Raw genomic sequence first — 14,216 nt, 5'->3', positions numbered from 1 at the left:
GGCCTGTTGGAAACTCCCTACTACATCGCACAGTTCGGGCTTGATCTGATTTATCTCTAGAGAAACTGCACATTGTGCACATTGAGCTCACAGACAAAAACAGAATTCAATGGAATTCACATAATTGAACCGATGACGGTCAATTACTTAGTTAAAAAACAAAAAATAACCGAAATGTACGTAAATTGCTCAGCACCACTGTAAACACTAGTCCTTGCCATCTTAAGGTAACGGCATGTATGAGATTTGCTAACATGGTCTCTAGAGAGTTAGAATTGCCAAACATCCGCTAAATTGGTTCAAATGAAATACTTTTAAGACACAACATATTGATCATTAAAGGTTAAGGTGTAAAACACACTGATTAATTCAGTTGTGTCCCAGCACCAGGGCCAGAAGACCACTGACCCCCAATAAAGTCAGCTCATATCACCATCATGTGGTTCTAAGTAGGTACTACATCTACAGCCCATTGTATGTGATGGTAAGGTTGCTGCAGAATGCAGTTTTACTTTGTAGATATTATTGCTCACCTGGTGTTGAAGAGAGGGTCGTTATAGATGAATAGAGGGTGCATCACTGTACGCTCCTGAGATAGAAACACACCCTGGTTGTGAGGAGCCATGACTTCCCCCTCCTGCTTGTGACAGCTCCTCAACGCAGGCTGATCTGTAAGAGATAATAGAATAATAACAATGAGTGAAAGCATCCATAATATTCAAACTAATTTTACCATCAGATGAAGAAATACTGGTGTGACAACACACTTCATTTTCCCCAGAGGATGAATTAAATCATGTTATAATATGCCACGTCATCATTCATTCCTTTGTTTAGGCCTTAAACACTAGAAATTGAACATGTAAACAAAAATACAAACAAAATGCTGATTACCCTTTCTCTATTGTTTTCTTCATTTAACTAATTAGGACAATGGACTGTCTGGCACTGATGCAGGGGCCATGTGTTACAACATATCCAACTGGACAGACAATAATCTCTTCACTGCTGTGGCTTACAGTTGCTATTTTGTCCCAGTTCTTAGGCAGTTTAGCAAGGGTTAAAACCTTCAGCTAACATTAACACATGAAACTGACAAAAATTACATATTTTGTCATTTAAAGACTGTGATTTACTGTACCTTCAATATCCAGCAGAAAACAGGTTAGCAAGTGTGGATACACCTCTTCCAGAACAGAGCAGAAAGCACAGAAGGCCCCAGGGCCCTTCAAAGACAACTTGTCCAGAAATATCTCTGCCCTTTTCTTATTGGTGTCATAACCCAGGATTTCCTTGCATTCCACCAGAGAGAACACCCTGTCATACACAAGGTATGGCAGCACCTTGTTGACATCCAGCTCCTTCAGTAACCGCTCCCTATGGTGTCTCAGGATTTTGGCAGCCCACGTTTTCTTATTTTTGCCAGATGGTCTCCTGCGGCTCATCTGCTTCTTCACAAACCAATTCCGAGTATCACTGCCCAGCATTTTGAGGTTGGATAAAATTACTTTTTCTTAAACAATACCACTCTCTTAGCAAAAGTCAATTGGATGGTAGCACATATTCTACAAATGTGGAGGTTGCCATGCCAAATATTTCCATAATGGTGACTATGTTTCCACCAGACATAATACCTCTAGACAGGAAGGTCGACAGTCTGGACATGGACAAAAAAAAATAGCTTGGTGCTTATGTTGTTAAGAGGATTATCATACTCTGTTTAGACCTTCACAAACTGCTCACCATGAAAATACAGCACTCAGACCAATTTACTATTTGGCTTGGTTCTAACAGACCTAGTAGTCTAATCATAATATTTATATTTGTAATACTTGTCTATTTAAAATCAGTCTATAGTCCCCATAAAATTAGGCTGGGCACTGCATATTTGTTTATTGCCATGCTGTCATTGTTCTCTCTTTTCATGTCCCGATAGTGAGTTGAGGAGCTGTGATTGTGTTATAGAATTTATTTGGCATAGGCTACCAGACAGTAGCCTGTGAGTTTGGAGTCAATAAACCGTAAATTCGAGAACTGGTGTGGATACTATAATATCGAGGTGATAAGAGTACCAACCTTTTTTACCGCCAAGATGTCGATGCTGCGCTGCTCGCGCCCTCGAATGGCAACATCCGGAACGCGGCCGATCATTGACGTCATCCTCACCTTGACGATTTGTTCAACATAAAAGGTTTTCAGATCAACAAGGACAAACATTTTATAAACACAATTTTTTTTTTTTTTTTACTGAAATCTTTGGACAGTCTTTGCAAAGTATGTTCACAAATAGAACAGCATGGTTCTCCAATAGTGTGAGAAGAGGAAGCCGTTGGTTTTGGGGTAAGTTAGCTAACTTAGCTAGCTCAAGGCTAAGTTACTTAGCTACACTTGAATACATTAACGTTACCAATTTCATAATTTATTGAGAGCAAAAAAAATCTATTTCAGTATCTGAGGGTGGCGGTATTACAAGTTGGGAGACTGCAGACTACCTTTTCAGTGAGGATGCCACCTGTCCTGATACAGAAAGGTAACGTTAGGCTAGCTAGCTAGACTTGAAATCATTGGACACTTTAATAAATGGATCACTAACGTTAGTCACTTTAATAATGTTTCATAGCTTGTATTACTCATCTCATATGTATACTGTATTGTATACCATATATTGCATGTTGCCTATGCTGCTCAGCCATCGCTCATCCATATGTATATATTCTTATTCCATCACTTTACTTAGATTTGTGTGTATTAGGTAGTTGTGGAATTGCTAGATTACTGTTAAGATATTACTGCACTGTCAGAAGCACAAGCATTTCGCTACACTCGCAATAACATCTGCTAACCATGTGTATGTGACCAATACAATTTGATTTAGCTAACGTTAGCTATGCACATCTAGCTAGACAGTTATCTAATCAAGTATTTATTCATGAACTATTGTGACTCCTTACCATCCAGATTAATTCTTACTTATTTGTAAAATAAAATAGCCACTTCGGATGTTGCTTTTGTTTTCTCTTGTTTGTACCTTTGGTCAGCCCAGCTGAGCATTTACTCTTCTTGTTCACTGATTTTCCTCTGCATAATGTGACCGTTTTTGTCCTGTTTCCTGCATGCTGTGACACTGTCATAGGCCCGCCCCTAGGGGGCATGGTTTCTTCGTCAGCATTGCATCCCAGGAAATCGAAATCGAAATGTAGACCCTTTGACTGACTTTTGTTTATTTATTTCAGGATATTTGAGAGTGTGGACTATGCTGAGAACAGGCTAACAGTTTTTCACAGCTTCTATCTAGCTGCCTGTGAGAAATGCCACAGTGTCAAGTCAGTGTGCATCGGTCATTATGTGCTGCCTCCAGTCTCTGTCCAGGAGGGTAAGTAGATAATATCTCAGCTTTCCTTTCCTTGTATTTTGCATGACAGTCATAATGCCATTTTTTCCCATAATAATATTATCCATAACACTGAAAAATATGCACACAAAATATGTGAATAATTTACCTTTTCAGTGGTGAAAGCAGTGGTTGGGAGATTCATTTGGGAGCAGGAGGATAGTGCAAAGGCTGTTGATACAGAGGTCAAATATGCTCTTCATCTTAGTTTCAATTTAGTGAGTCATAATCTGTTCACTTTAAGCACAATTCATTTGTATATGTATTGTATTTCTATTGTAAGGATTCAGATGACAGACTGAAATTGGGCAATAGGCAGAAGGAAGAGGAATACAGTGGAGGTTGCTGTGATCACACAGACATCAATAGTTGGTATGTACTGTGTCTTGAATGGGTCTCCTGATCAGCTACTAATTTTGAGGGGTTCAGCACAATGACGTATATACCAAACATCAGGAACGCCTTCCTAATATTGAGTTGCCCCTCCCCAGTCAGAACAGACTCAATTCATTCAAGGTGTCAAAAGCATTCCACAGGGATGCTGGCCCATGTTGACTCCAATGCTTCCCACAGTTGTGTAAAGTTGGCTGGATGTCCTTTAGGTGGTGGACAATTATTAATGCACACAGGAAACTGTTAAGTTTGAAAAACCCAGCAGCATTGCAGTTCTTGACACAAACCGGTGCGCCTGGCACCTACTAACATATCCTGTTCAAAGGCACTTACATCTTTTGTTTTGCCCATTCACCTTCTGAGTGGCACATACAGTACACAATCCATGCCTCAATTGTCTCAAGGCTTAAAAATCCTTCTTTAACCTGTCTCCTCCCCTTCATCTACACTGATTGAAGTGGAATTAACAAGTGACATCAATAAGGGGTCATAGCTTTCACCTGGATTCACCTGGTCAGTCTATGTCATGGAAAGAGCAGGTGTCCTTAATGTTTTCTACACTCAGTATTTAAATAATTGGTCCAGAACAGAGCAGCTTTTTTAAAAACATTTTTACCAGTAGGGGTCATATTTTCCTATGCAATGATTACAACTATTCAGTATAATGTGCTCACACTAAACAATATACTATTTTGTGAAATAGCCATGCGGTACCCTTTCTGGATATTCCGGATACTCCACAAAGAGAGGGTGCTCTGTGTTGTGAAGTACAACATTACCCAGTTAATAACATGGTTACAGGTAAAACAAATACTTATCACCCAGCATTCTTACAATTATCCTTATCATGTGCTTTCCATATGAATGTATTATCAATTATAGAAATACATCCTTTCTTGAATAATGGAAATGTTTATAATGTAACAATGTTTATTCTATTTGAAGGGTATGTCAGTATTGATGAACTGAGGACTTACTCAGGAGAACTTCAAGACTTCCTACCAGGCCATTGTGGTTCTTCAGTCTCTAAAAAAAGGCGCTCCACAGTAGATATTGCTTAATGTCATATTACAAGGATACAGATCACAGGGATAATTAAGAGTAACACTTTTTATTGGAGAAGAACAAATACACTATGGGATGTTAAATGGAAGATTTAGCAGGATCGCTAGACAGTGTTGTCCCTTTTTCACTATTCACCATTGTTTTAGTTGTTGAATTATAAAAATATATATATATATATTTTACCTATTGAATTAAAGAGTTTACATACATATATTTTTATTTACACAGACATGATGAGATATACAGTGTGTTATGAATCAGAAATATCTGTCTCTGCTTCATTCACTTTTCCCAGCAAAATGAAGTCCAAACCCTGCATGAAGCATAGAAAATCAAAACTAAATGGTTACCAACACATACATATAGCACACCTGAAACAGACTGGTTTGCAGTCAATACTTAATCAACACATTGAAGAACAATCACAAGTTCCATACTTGAATCAGTAGATATTTTGACCCAGCCTTTTGCTTGTTAGCTTCCAATTTATTTGTATTTTATTTAACTAGGCAAGTCAGTTAAGAACAGGTACAATGACGACCTACCAATAGGCAAAAGGCCTCCTGCGGGGACGGGGGCTGGGTTTAAAAATATACAAATATAGGACAAAACACACCAAGACAAGAGAGACAACACAACACTACATAAAAAGAGATAGCATGGCAGCACCACATGACAACACAGCATCAGCATGGTAGCAACACAACATCACAACAACATGGTAGTAACACAACATGGCAGCAGCACAAAACATGGTACAAACAATATTTGGCACAGACAACAGCACAAAGGGCAAGAAGGTAGAAACAACAATACATCATACAAAGCAGCCACAACTGTCAGTAAGAGTGTCCATGATTGAGTCTTTGAATGAAGAGATTGAGATAAAACTGTCCAGTTTGAGTGTTTGTTGCAGCTCGTTTCAGTTGCTAGCTGCAGCGAACTGAAAAGACGAGCGACCCAGGAATGTGTGTGCTTTGGGGACATTTAATAGAATGTGATTGGCAGAACGGGTGTTGTATGTGGAGGATGAGGGCTGCAGTAAATATCTCAGATAGGGGGGAGTGAGGCCTAAGAGGATTTTATAAATAAGCATCAACCAGTGCGTCTTGCGACTGATATACAGAGATGACCAGTTTATAGAGGAGTATAGAGTGCAGTGATGTGTCCTATAAGGAGCATTGGTGGAAATTCTGATGGCCGAATGGTAAAGAACATCTAGCTGCCCGAGAGCACCCTTACCTGCCGATCTATAAATGACATCTCCATAATCTAGCATGGGTAAGATGGTCATCTGAATCAGGGTTAGTTTGGCAGCTGGGGTGAAAGAGGAGCGATTACAATAGAGGAAACCAAGTATAGATTTTACATTAGCCTGCAGCTTTGATATGTGCTGAGAGAAGGACAGTGTACCGTCTAGCCATACTCCCAAGTACTTGTATGAGGTGACTATCTCAAGCTCTAAACCATCAGAGGTAGTAATCACACCTGTGGGGAGAGGGGCATTCTTCTTACCAAACCACATGACCTTTGTTTTGGAGGTGTTCAGAACAAGGTTAAGGGCAGAGAAAGCTTATTGAACACTTAGAAAGCTTTGTTGTAGAGCGTTAAAACACAAAATCCGGGGAGGGGCCAGCTGAGTATAAGACTATCATCTGGATATAAATGGATGAGAGCTTCCTACTGCCTGAGCTATGTTGTTGGTGTAAATTGAGAAAAATGTGGGGCCTAGGATTGAGCCTTGTACTCCCTTGGTGACAGGCAGTGGCTGAGACAGCAGATGTTCTGACTTTATACACTGCACTCTTTGAGAGAGGTAGTTAACAAATCAGGCCAAAGACCCCTCTGAGACACCAATACTCCTTAGCCGGCCCACAAGAATGGAATGGTCTACCATATCAAAATCTTTGGCCAAGTAAATAAAAATAACAGCACAACATTTTTTAGAATCAAGGGCAATGGTGACATCATTGAGGACCAATGATGTGGTTTGTGTCTGAGTGGTAGTCATCCCGTTAAATCCAAGGATCAGGTCATCTTCCAGTGACGTAATGTCATTGAACTTCATACTCATGACTTGAAAACTTGTCATATCTGTAGAAAATATTTAATTGATTATGCATCTAGGCTAATAGTACAACAATAATATTGTGTTTGCTTTTAGCAACTTCTCTCTGCAGATATACTGTAAAGAGACTAAATGATCAGTTAAATGCACATGAAATCACTGACCTGACAGTGATTTGGGCACATGCTCAAAACTGATTCTGTCCAAGTTGATAAAGTTATTGATTTAATCTGGAAGAGCCTGCAGGTTCATTGCCTGCAGGTTCAACCAATGTAGGTCAGGAGGCAGTTCAGTGATTGCGTTATTGTTCAGACCAAGTTTTTGTAACATGTTGAGTTTTCTGATGGAGGAAGGCAGCATCATTAGACCACAGGACGCAGCCCACAGCACCCGCAGCTCTGCCAGGTCTCCCAAGGCACATACAGTGCAGCAAAAAAGTATTTAGTCAGCCACCAATTGTGCAAGTTCTCCCACTTAAAAAGATGAGGCCTGTAATTGTCATCATAGGTACACTTCAACTCTGACAGACGAAATGAGAAAAAAAAATCCAGAAAATCACATTGTAGGATTTTAAATTTATTTATTAGCAAATTATGGTGGAAAATAAGTATTTGGTCAATAACAAAAGTTTATCTCAATACTTTGTTAAATACTCTTTGTTGCAATGACAGAGGTCAAACGTTTTCTGTAAGTCTTCACAAGGTTTTCGAACACTTGCTGGTATTTTGGCCCATTCCTCCATGCAGATCTCCTCTAGATCAGTGATGTTTTGGGGCTGTTGCTGGGCAACACGGACTTTCAACTCCCTCCAAAGATTTTCTATGGGGTTGAGATCTGGAGACTGGCTAGGCCACTCCAGGACCTTGAAATGCTTCTTAAGAAGCCACTCCTTCATTGCCCGGGCGGTGTGTTTGGGATCATTGTCATGCTGAAAGACCCAGCCATGTTTCATCTTCAATGCCCTTGCTGATGGAAGGAGGTTTTCACTCAAAATCTCACGATACATGGCCCCATTCATTCTTTCCTTTACACGGATCAGTCGTCCTGGTCCCTTTGCAGAAAAACAGCCCCAAAGCATGATGTTTCCACCCCCATGCTTCACAGTAGGTATGGTGTTCTTTGGATGCAACTCAGCATTCTTTGTCCTCCAAACACGACGAGTTGAGTTTTTACCAAAAAGTTATATTTTGGTTTCATCTGACCATATGACATTCTCCCAATCTTCTTCTGGATCATCCAAATGCTCTCTAGCAAACTTCAGACGGGCCTGGACATGTACTGGCTTAAGCAGGGGGACACGTCTGGCACTGCAGGATTTGAGTCCCTGGCGGCGTAGTGTGTTACTGATGGTAGGCATTGTTACTTTGGTCCCAGCTCTCTGCAGGTCATTCACTTGGTCCCCCCGTGTGGTTCTGGGATTTTTGCTCACCGTTCTTGTGATCATTTTGACCCCACGGGGTGAGATCTTGCGTAGAGCCCCAGATCGAGTGAGGTTATCTGTGGTCTTGTATGTCTTCAATTTCCTAATAATTGCTCCCACAGTTGATTTCTTCAAACCAAGCTGCTTACCTATTGCAGATTCAGTCTTCCCAGCCTGGTGCAGGTCTACAATTTTGTTTCTGGTGTCCTTTGACAGCTCTTTGGTCTTGGCCATAGTGGAGTTTGGAGTGTGACTGCTTGAGGTTGTGGACAGGTGTCTTTTATACTGATAACAAGTTCAAACAGGTGCTATTAATACAGGTAACGAGTGGAAGACAGAGGAGCCTCTTAAAGAAGAAGTTACAGGTCTGTGAGAGCCAGAAATCTTGCTTGTTTGTAGGTGACCAAATACTTATTTTCCACCATAATTTGCAAATAAATTCATTAAAAATCCTACAATGTGATTTTCTGGATTTTTTTTCTCATTTTGTCTGTTATAGTTGAAGTGTACCTATGATTGAAATTACAGGCCTCTCTCATCTTTTTAAGTGGGAGAACTTGCACAATTGGTGGCTGACTAAATACTTTTTTGCCCCACTGTATATGGGATCATTGACTCCTAGGATCATAAGGTTCCTCAGACATCCAATGGCAATTGGCAGAATAGTTAGCTGGTTCCCATCAAGAACCAGTTCATCAACCTGTTCTAAATGCAGGATCTTCACAAGAAAGTAATTTCTAATTGGCAAGATTTTCATGCTAGGCATTTGTACAACTTTTCCCCATGAGTGGTGCTATGTAGGCCGGCCTATGGATAATGTGGAAAATTGGGGTAACATCTTCAATTAAAGTTTTTTTTTTTTCAGTCTTGCTTACCTCGTTTGAAGGAAAGATAGTTGTCATTCAAAAACAGCTTTGTTTTATTTTGAACTTATATTGAACTTTTCCAAATGTTTACAACCATATCGTTTTCAAAAGCCAAATACACTATGTACACAAAGCAGACGGACAGACATTTGAGTCAAAGATTCTTCACATTTATACATCCGGTGAAATATCTGTTCTATCTGTGGGTAAGTCTTATTCAGACCACCGATTCTGACGTCTTTAATATTTGTCTCCATAGAAACATTTCCTGTGTGTCTTCAACCTCATTCCCGCCCCCGGAAACAAGACCTGTGATTGGTCCATTTACCAGGCACTGCAATTATGTGACAAATCAGAGCGCTCTGGGTTAGCTCAAATGCGACGCAGGCATTTCATAGTCTTACATCATTATCAACGTATAAATCATTAGAATAAGTCAGATTCGATTAATAAAATAGTTACGAAATAGCAATACACTTTTAGTTCAAATTTAAGAATAGCTCAATTCGACTCTCCCTTCTTTGCTATAATGGCATGTTCTCTCCAACCGTACGCCAATCACATGTTTTGTTTTGTCGACTGCCCACCTAGCAGCAGGAATATGCACTTTGAGCCCTGCACAGACCAAACAAGCATTTTACAAGATTTCTGATTTTATTCACACCGTAGTTGTCTTTGAGTGAATACAACATGGAAAAAGAAAACCTGTCCGTGGTGTTGCATTCCCAGGGTGACCTCAGACTGGTAATAAAGTAGTCTATAACTATGTCATGATGATGTAAGCAGATCGAGATTTCATGAAAACTGCAGCTTTCGGTCAATATCAGAAAGTTGCTAACGTTAGTTAGCTCATCTGCTCATGGCATAGCTTCTTCCCGGAACTAGCCATATAAATTACCATTTATAATATTAACCATTTTGACTGACTTTTGAACTTTACAAGTAAGATGCTTTAATATAAATGGACATTTAAATGGCTGGTTGCGGGACACTACTCGTGAACATGGGGGAATGCCAGTATGAATGGAGAAATAATTGCGATTGATTATTTGAATGGTCGGGCTAATTGTGATGATTGATTTCTTACAGGAACAACGACCCATCCCTGAACCAGGTCCAAATGGTATAGGAACAATGTAGTATCCAGACGGCTTGTACAGTATAGTTCTGCATTTCATTTTTTTTGTGTACAGTTGGTGTATCCTGTGGAGCAATTGCTTGTCTTTCCTTTATTCAGAGGTGTTGCTTCAGATGCATTCAGTTGGGATTTGTGGGTCGGATGTGCACTACTGGCAAAATGGACGCATAGGTGACTTTGTGGTAAAGAAGCCCATGGTGCTGGGGCATGAGGCTGCTGGCCGGGTGGTGAAGGTGGGCTCAGCAGTGAAGAACCTCAAAGAAGGTAAGAACTGTGCAAGCATGTGAGAAGGAAGTACTCAGTTGATTCAATGAGGTTATGTTTTGCTTTTAATGCAGTTCATCAGTTAAAAAAAAACATTTATCAGATAATGCAACTTTGGGTTATCTGTGTCAATTATTAATTTGTGTTGGATAATTAGGGGATAGAGTCGCTGTAGAGCCAGGTGTCCCTCGCGAGATGGATGAGTTCTTCAAATCAGGAAACTACAATCTTTCCCCCACCATCTTCTTCTGTGCCACACCCCCTGATGATGGGAATTTGTGCAGATTTTACAAACACAGTGCCAACTTCTGTTACAAGTGAGTTCATTATTTCTACTTTATCTACAAGGACAGATAACTGTCAACATACTGCCATTGTAGAACATTGGGGGTAACATGACAAATCTACATTGCTTAAGTTCTCTCTGTTTCTGTGTATGAATAGGTTGCCTGACAATGTGACATATGAGGAGGGGGCCCTGATTGAGCCCCTGTCTGTGGGTATTCATGCCTGCCGCAGAGCTGGAGTGACCCTGGGCAGCAGTGTACTGATCTGTGGGGCAGGTAGGTAAAGCTCGGCTGTCATTCATTGTTACTGTTATTTACTGTTACTGCAGCTTGGACCCATGAAGTGTGACACAATTTTGCAGTTGCAGCTATTCAGGTTTTATGTCCAGTCATTCAACTACTACAAGACATGATCAAATGAAATACAATTAAATGTAACTTTGCAGAATATACAGCCAATTAGAAGTATGGAGGTTGTTACATTCCACTAACATGCCCATGCAAGTTTGGAAATTAAAGAATGTGGTTTAGTTACAAAAGTGAGAATCATGTTGACACAGCATAATAACAGTGGGGAAACCCAATGAACTTAAACACCTGTAGTAACAGACTTGATATTTAACAAATCTACTCTTCTGGTAAGCGAGCGTGCTTTATAAGCAATTAACACATGTAAATACCTAAACATTCATTAATGAATGAAAGGGTTGGTTAAATAAAGATCAGCTCTTGCTTTTTAGTTAATGATAGATGTATTTTCCATATAGGCCCTGCGATACACTAGCGTCCTGTCCAGGGAGTGTACTTTTACATCAAGCTGCCTCAAGCTACTGAATCAGGCGATAGGCTCCTGCCCTATGGGCCCTTCTGGCTCAGACATGGCGTACGTACTATTTCCTATACCGACCCCTCATGTCATCACTTCTAGCCCTCATGCACACAGTTTCACAATGACCAGCTAAGTTGAAAAATATCCTGTAAGGTTACTAGCACAGCCTCATATCCACATTGAGTGCATCGGCATGGAGAGCAGTGTCCAAACTAACAATTAACATGTCCACATTCAACATAAGCATCTCTCTCGTTTCTCTATCACAGGACCAATTGGGCTGGTCTGTCTGCTGGTGGCCAAGGCTATGGGTGCCTCACAGGTGGTCATATCTGGTAAGGCACAGGGTGTAATAATACACTCTTTATGGGATCCATTTTGTTTTACTCAAATCAGAATTGTCTACCAGGGACTTCCTTCTTTTGAAAGGGCTTCGAAGTGAAAAGGTATACATGTGGGTACATTAGTAATACTGTGTGCTGGCCCAATATAGTAGGGACTGCCACAGTATTCTTTTTGTCCTTCCTGTTTCAGACCTGTCAGCAGATCGCCTGGTCATGGCGAAGGAGCTGGGAGCAGACTTCCCTCTGACTGTGAAGAGAGAGGATGGGCCTGAGGAGCTGGCAAAGAGAGTGGAGGGAATGCTGGGAGCACAGCCTCATATCACCATTGAGTGCACCGGTGTGGAGAGCAGTGTCCAAACTGCCATTTATGTAAGTACAGCCACAAGAGTGATATTAGAGCCCATGGAAATACTGTACTGTGAAATGTTGCAGTTTTCTCTTAGAAAAAAACAAACTATTGGAACCATGACAAAGAACTGATGTTGGTACGAGATGGAGGGAATGTTGGAGCTTAACTGACGAAATTACAGTTAAAGAAAATGTACGCTTAATCCAGTATAAACTGATCTATAGAATTTATTATACAAGAGACAAAATTCACAAATTCTACAGCACAATGACAGAGTTATGTCTTAAGTGTAAAACTAATAATGACTCAATAATACATGCTTTCTGGGAATGCTATAAAGTCCATAATTTGCAAACGAATTCATAAAAAATCCTACAATGTGATATTCTGGATTTATTTTCTCATTTTGTCTGTCATAGTTGAAGTGTACCTATGATGAAAATTACAGGCCTCTCTCATCTTTTTAAGTGGGAGAACTTGCACAATTGGTGGCTGACTAAATACTTTTTTGCCCCACTGTATATAACCCTTTTTTTGGTTACTACATGATTCCATATGTGTTATTTCGTAGTTTTGATGCCTTCACTATTATTCAACAGTATAGAAAATAGTCAAAATAAAGAAGAACCCTTGAATGAGTAGGTGCGTCCAAACTAATGACTGGTACTATATATATATATGCTTGCTGTCAGGCTACACGTCCTGGAGGAGTGGTGGTTCTAGTGGGGTTGGGTGCAGCGATGACCACTATCCCACTGCTTAATGCTGCTCTCAGAGAGGTGGACATCAGAGGGGTCTTCCGCTACTGCAACACGTAAGTGAACCTCCTCTCACGTTGACTAGGTACAGAAAATAAGTTGTTTCCTTTTACACAAAAGAGCCCTGAAGCCAGCGCAGGTCTTCAAATCAAATTTTACTTCGTAATCAACAGGTGTAGAATAACAGTGAAATGCTTACTTACAGGCTCTTCCCACAAATAGGTCTTCAGGAATATGGTCCCTAATGTTCCAACAATTGCAGCAAGTTGTGTTTATCTGTTGTCTTATAACTCTACTGTTCATGTGTTTGTGTCCTCTTATTCTAGCTGGCCAATGGCTATAGCAATGCTGGCCTCTAAGAAGGTGAACGTGGCACCCCTGGTGACCCACCGGTTCCCCCTAGAGCAGGCTGTGCAGGCCTTCGAGACCACACGTCAGGGACAAGGGGTCAAAATCATGCTCAAGTGTGACAAGACTGACCAGAACCCCTAAGAGGACTGGGAACACCAGGACCAATAAGAGAGCCAGTATAGACAACCACAGCGCTGTTGATCTAACAGTTGATTTATTCTGTTATTTGTCTATTTTTCTTCATGTTATTGTACACTTTCAATGTTTGATTTCAATGTCTGATTATGTTCAGGTATACATTTTAATCAGGTTACCTGTTGCCCAAACAGCAACTTTCACTCTTGAAATGTGATATTTGGAGACGTTACTGTATGAAACTAAGTATATGATTTGACAAAATGTTATGCTCACAGCAGCTTTCGCTTTCATCATGTGATTTCATGATTACCATATTTCTATAAGATGATGCAAAACTGTTAAGTACAGCCTTAGAATCTTGTTATAAACCAGAATGTATAGAAATATTGTACTTGAATTGTTTGTCTAGTCCTCTAGTCAGTACCTAGCTGCTGCCACCAGGAGGAGGTAGAGACTAATTCACACTTTGTATGCCAAGTCCAGTGTGTTGCACATACTGTAATGCAATCAATCTCCTGTCCATACAATAAATATAAAACAATTGTAAATGGTTTA

At 40.3% G+C, this 14,216-nt stretch overlaps 3 protein-coding genes across 16 annotated transcripts in view; 2 read left to right on the top strand and 1 right to left on the bottom strand.

The window, feature by feature from the left end:
• Positions 1-3,115, bottom strand: part of tjp1a (tight junction protein 1a) — a 184,794-nt gene extending 181,679 nt beyond the window's left edge. For 6 of the 13 annotated variants that reach the window (XM_090238471.1, XM_090238475.1, XM_090238480.1 and 3 more), the window contains exons 1-3: positions 3,029-3,113; positions 2,077-2,166; positions 534-669 (exon numbers count right to left, since the gene is read on the bottom strand). In XM_090238471.1, coding sequence (XP_090094597.1) covers positions 534-625 — 92 coding nt within the window. In that variant the 5' untranslated portion in view covers positions 626-669; positions 2,077-2,166; positions 3,029-3,113. Of the gene's footprint in view, positions 1-533; positions 670-2,076; positions 2,167-2,951 lie in introns of all 13 variants that reach the window. The other 7 variants (XM_090238472.1, XM_090238477.1, XM_090238474.1 and 4 more) reach the window with 3 other exon arrangements.
• On the top strand, positions 2,098-5,113 carry terb2 (telomere repeat binding bouquet formation protein 2). The gene is made up of 7 exons (XM_021604992.3): positions 2,098-2,340; positions 2,449-2,530; positions 3,234-3,373; positions 3,509-3,576; positions 3,675-3,763; positions 4,488-4,585; positions 4,730-5,113. The coding sequence occupies exons 1-7, from the start codon at positions 2,277-2,279 to the stop codon at positions 4,843-4,845; spliced, it is 657 nt and encodes a 218-aa protein (XP_021460667.3). The 5' UTR covers positions 2,098-2,276; the 3' UTR covers positions 4,846-5,113.
• Positions 5,114-9,737: 4,624 nt separating this feature from the next.
• On the top strand, positions 9,738-14,211 carry sord (sorbitol dehydrogenase). Of its 2 annotated transcripts, none has more exons than XM_021607171.3 (9): positions 9,738-9,947; positions 10,293-10,326; positions 10,441-10,605; positions 10,763-10,922; positions 11,050-11,168; positions 11,991-12,056; positions 12,256-12,434; positions 13,107-13,228; positions 13,499-14,211. In XM_021607171.3, the coding sequence occupies exons 1-9, from the start codon at positions 9,894-9,896 to the stop codon at positions 13,662-13,664; spliced, it is 1,065 nt and encodes a 354-aa protein (XP_021462846.1). In that variant the 5' UTR covers positions 9,738-9,893; the 3' UTR covers positions 13,665-14,211. The 2 variants fall into 2 exon arrangements, with proteins under 2 accessions (XP_021462846.1, XP_090094661.1); XM_090238535.1 differs by lacking the exon at positions 9,738-9,947 and adding an exon at positions 9,984-10,145.
• Positions 14,212-14,216: the final 5 nt, after the last annotated feature.

Source organism: Oncorhynchus mykiss, chromosome 6 (assembly GCF_057628025.1).
Source record: "Oncorhynchus mykiss isolate SJ-2025 chromosome 6, ASM5762802v1, whole genome shotgun sequence".
Taxonomy (NCBI): domain Eukaryota; kingdom Metazoa; phylum Chordata; class Actinopteri; order Salmoniformes; family Salmonidae; genus Oncorhynchus; species Oncorhynchus mykiss.
Note: the sequence above shows the minus strand (reverse complement) of the source record. Positions and strands in the feature narration are given on the sequence as shown.

Coding starts and splice junctions, on each gene's coding strand:
- terb2 (XM_021604992.3), top strand. CDS start 2,277: ATGTTCACAAATAGAACAGCATGGTTCTCCAATAGTGTGAGAAGAGGA. Junction 2,531..3,233: donor ACCTGTCCTGATACAGAAAG/GTAACGTTAGGC, acceptor TATTTATTTCAG/GATATTTGAGAGTGTGGACT. Junction 3,374..3,508: donor TCCAGTCTCTGTCCAGGAGG/GTAAGTAGATAA, acceptor TTACCTTTTCAG/TGGTGAAAGCAGTGGTTGGG.
- sord (XM_021607171.3), top strand. CDS start 9,894: ATGGAAAAAGAAAACCTGTCCGTGGTGTTGCATTCCCAGGGTGACCTC. Junction 10,606..10,762: donor AGTGAAGAACCTCAAAGAAG/GTAAGAACTGTG, acceptor TTGGATAATTAG/GGGATAGAGTCGCTGTAGAG. Junction 10,923..11,049: donor AGTGCCAACTTCTGTTACAA/GTGAGTTCATTA, acceptor GTGTATGAATAG/GTTGCCTGACAATGTGACAT.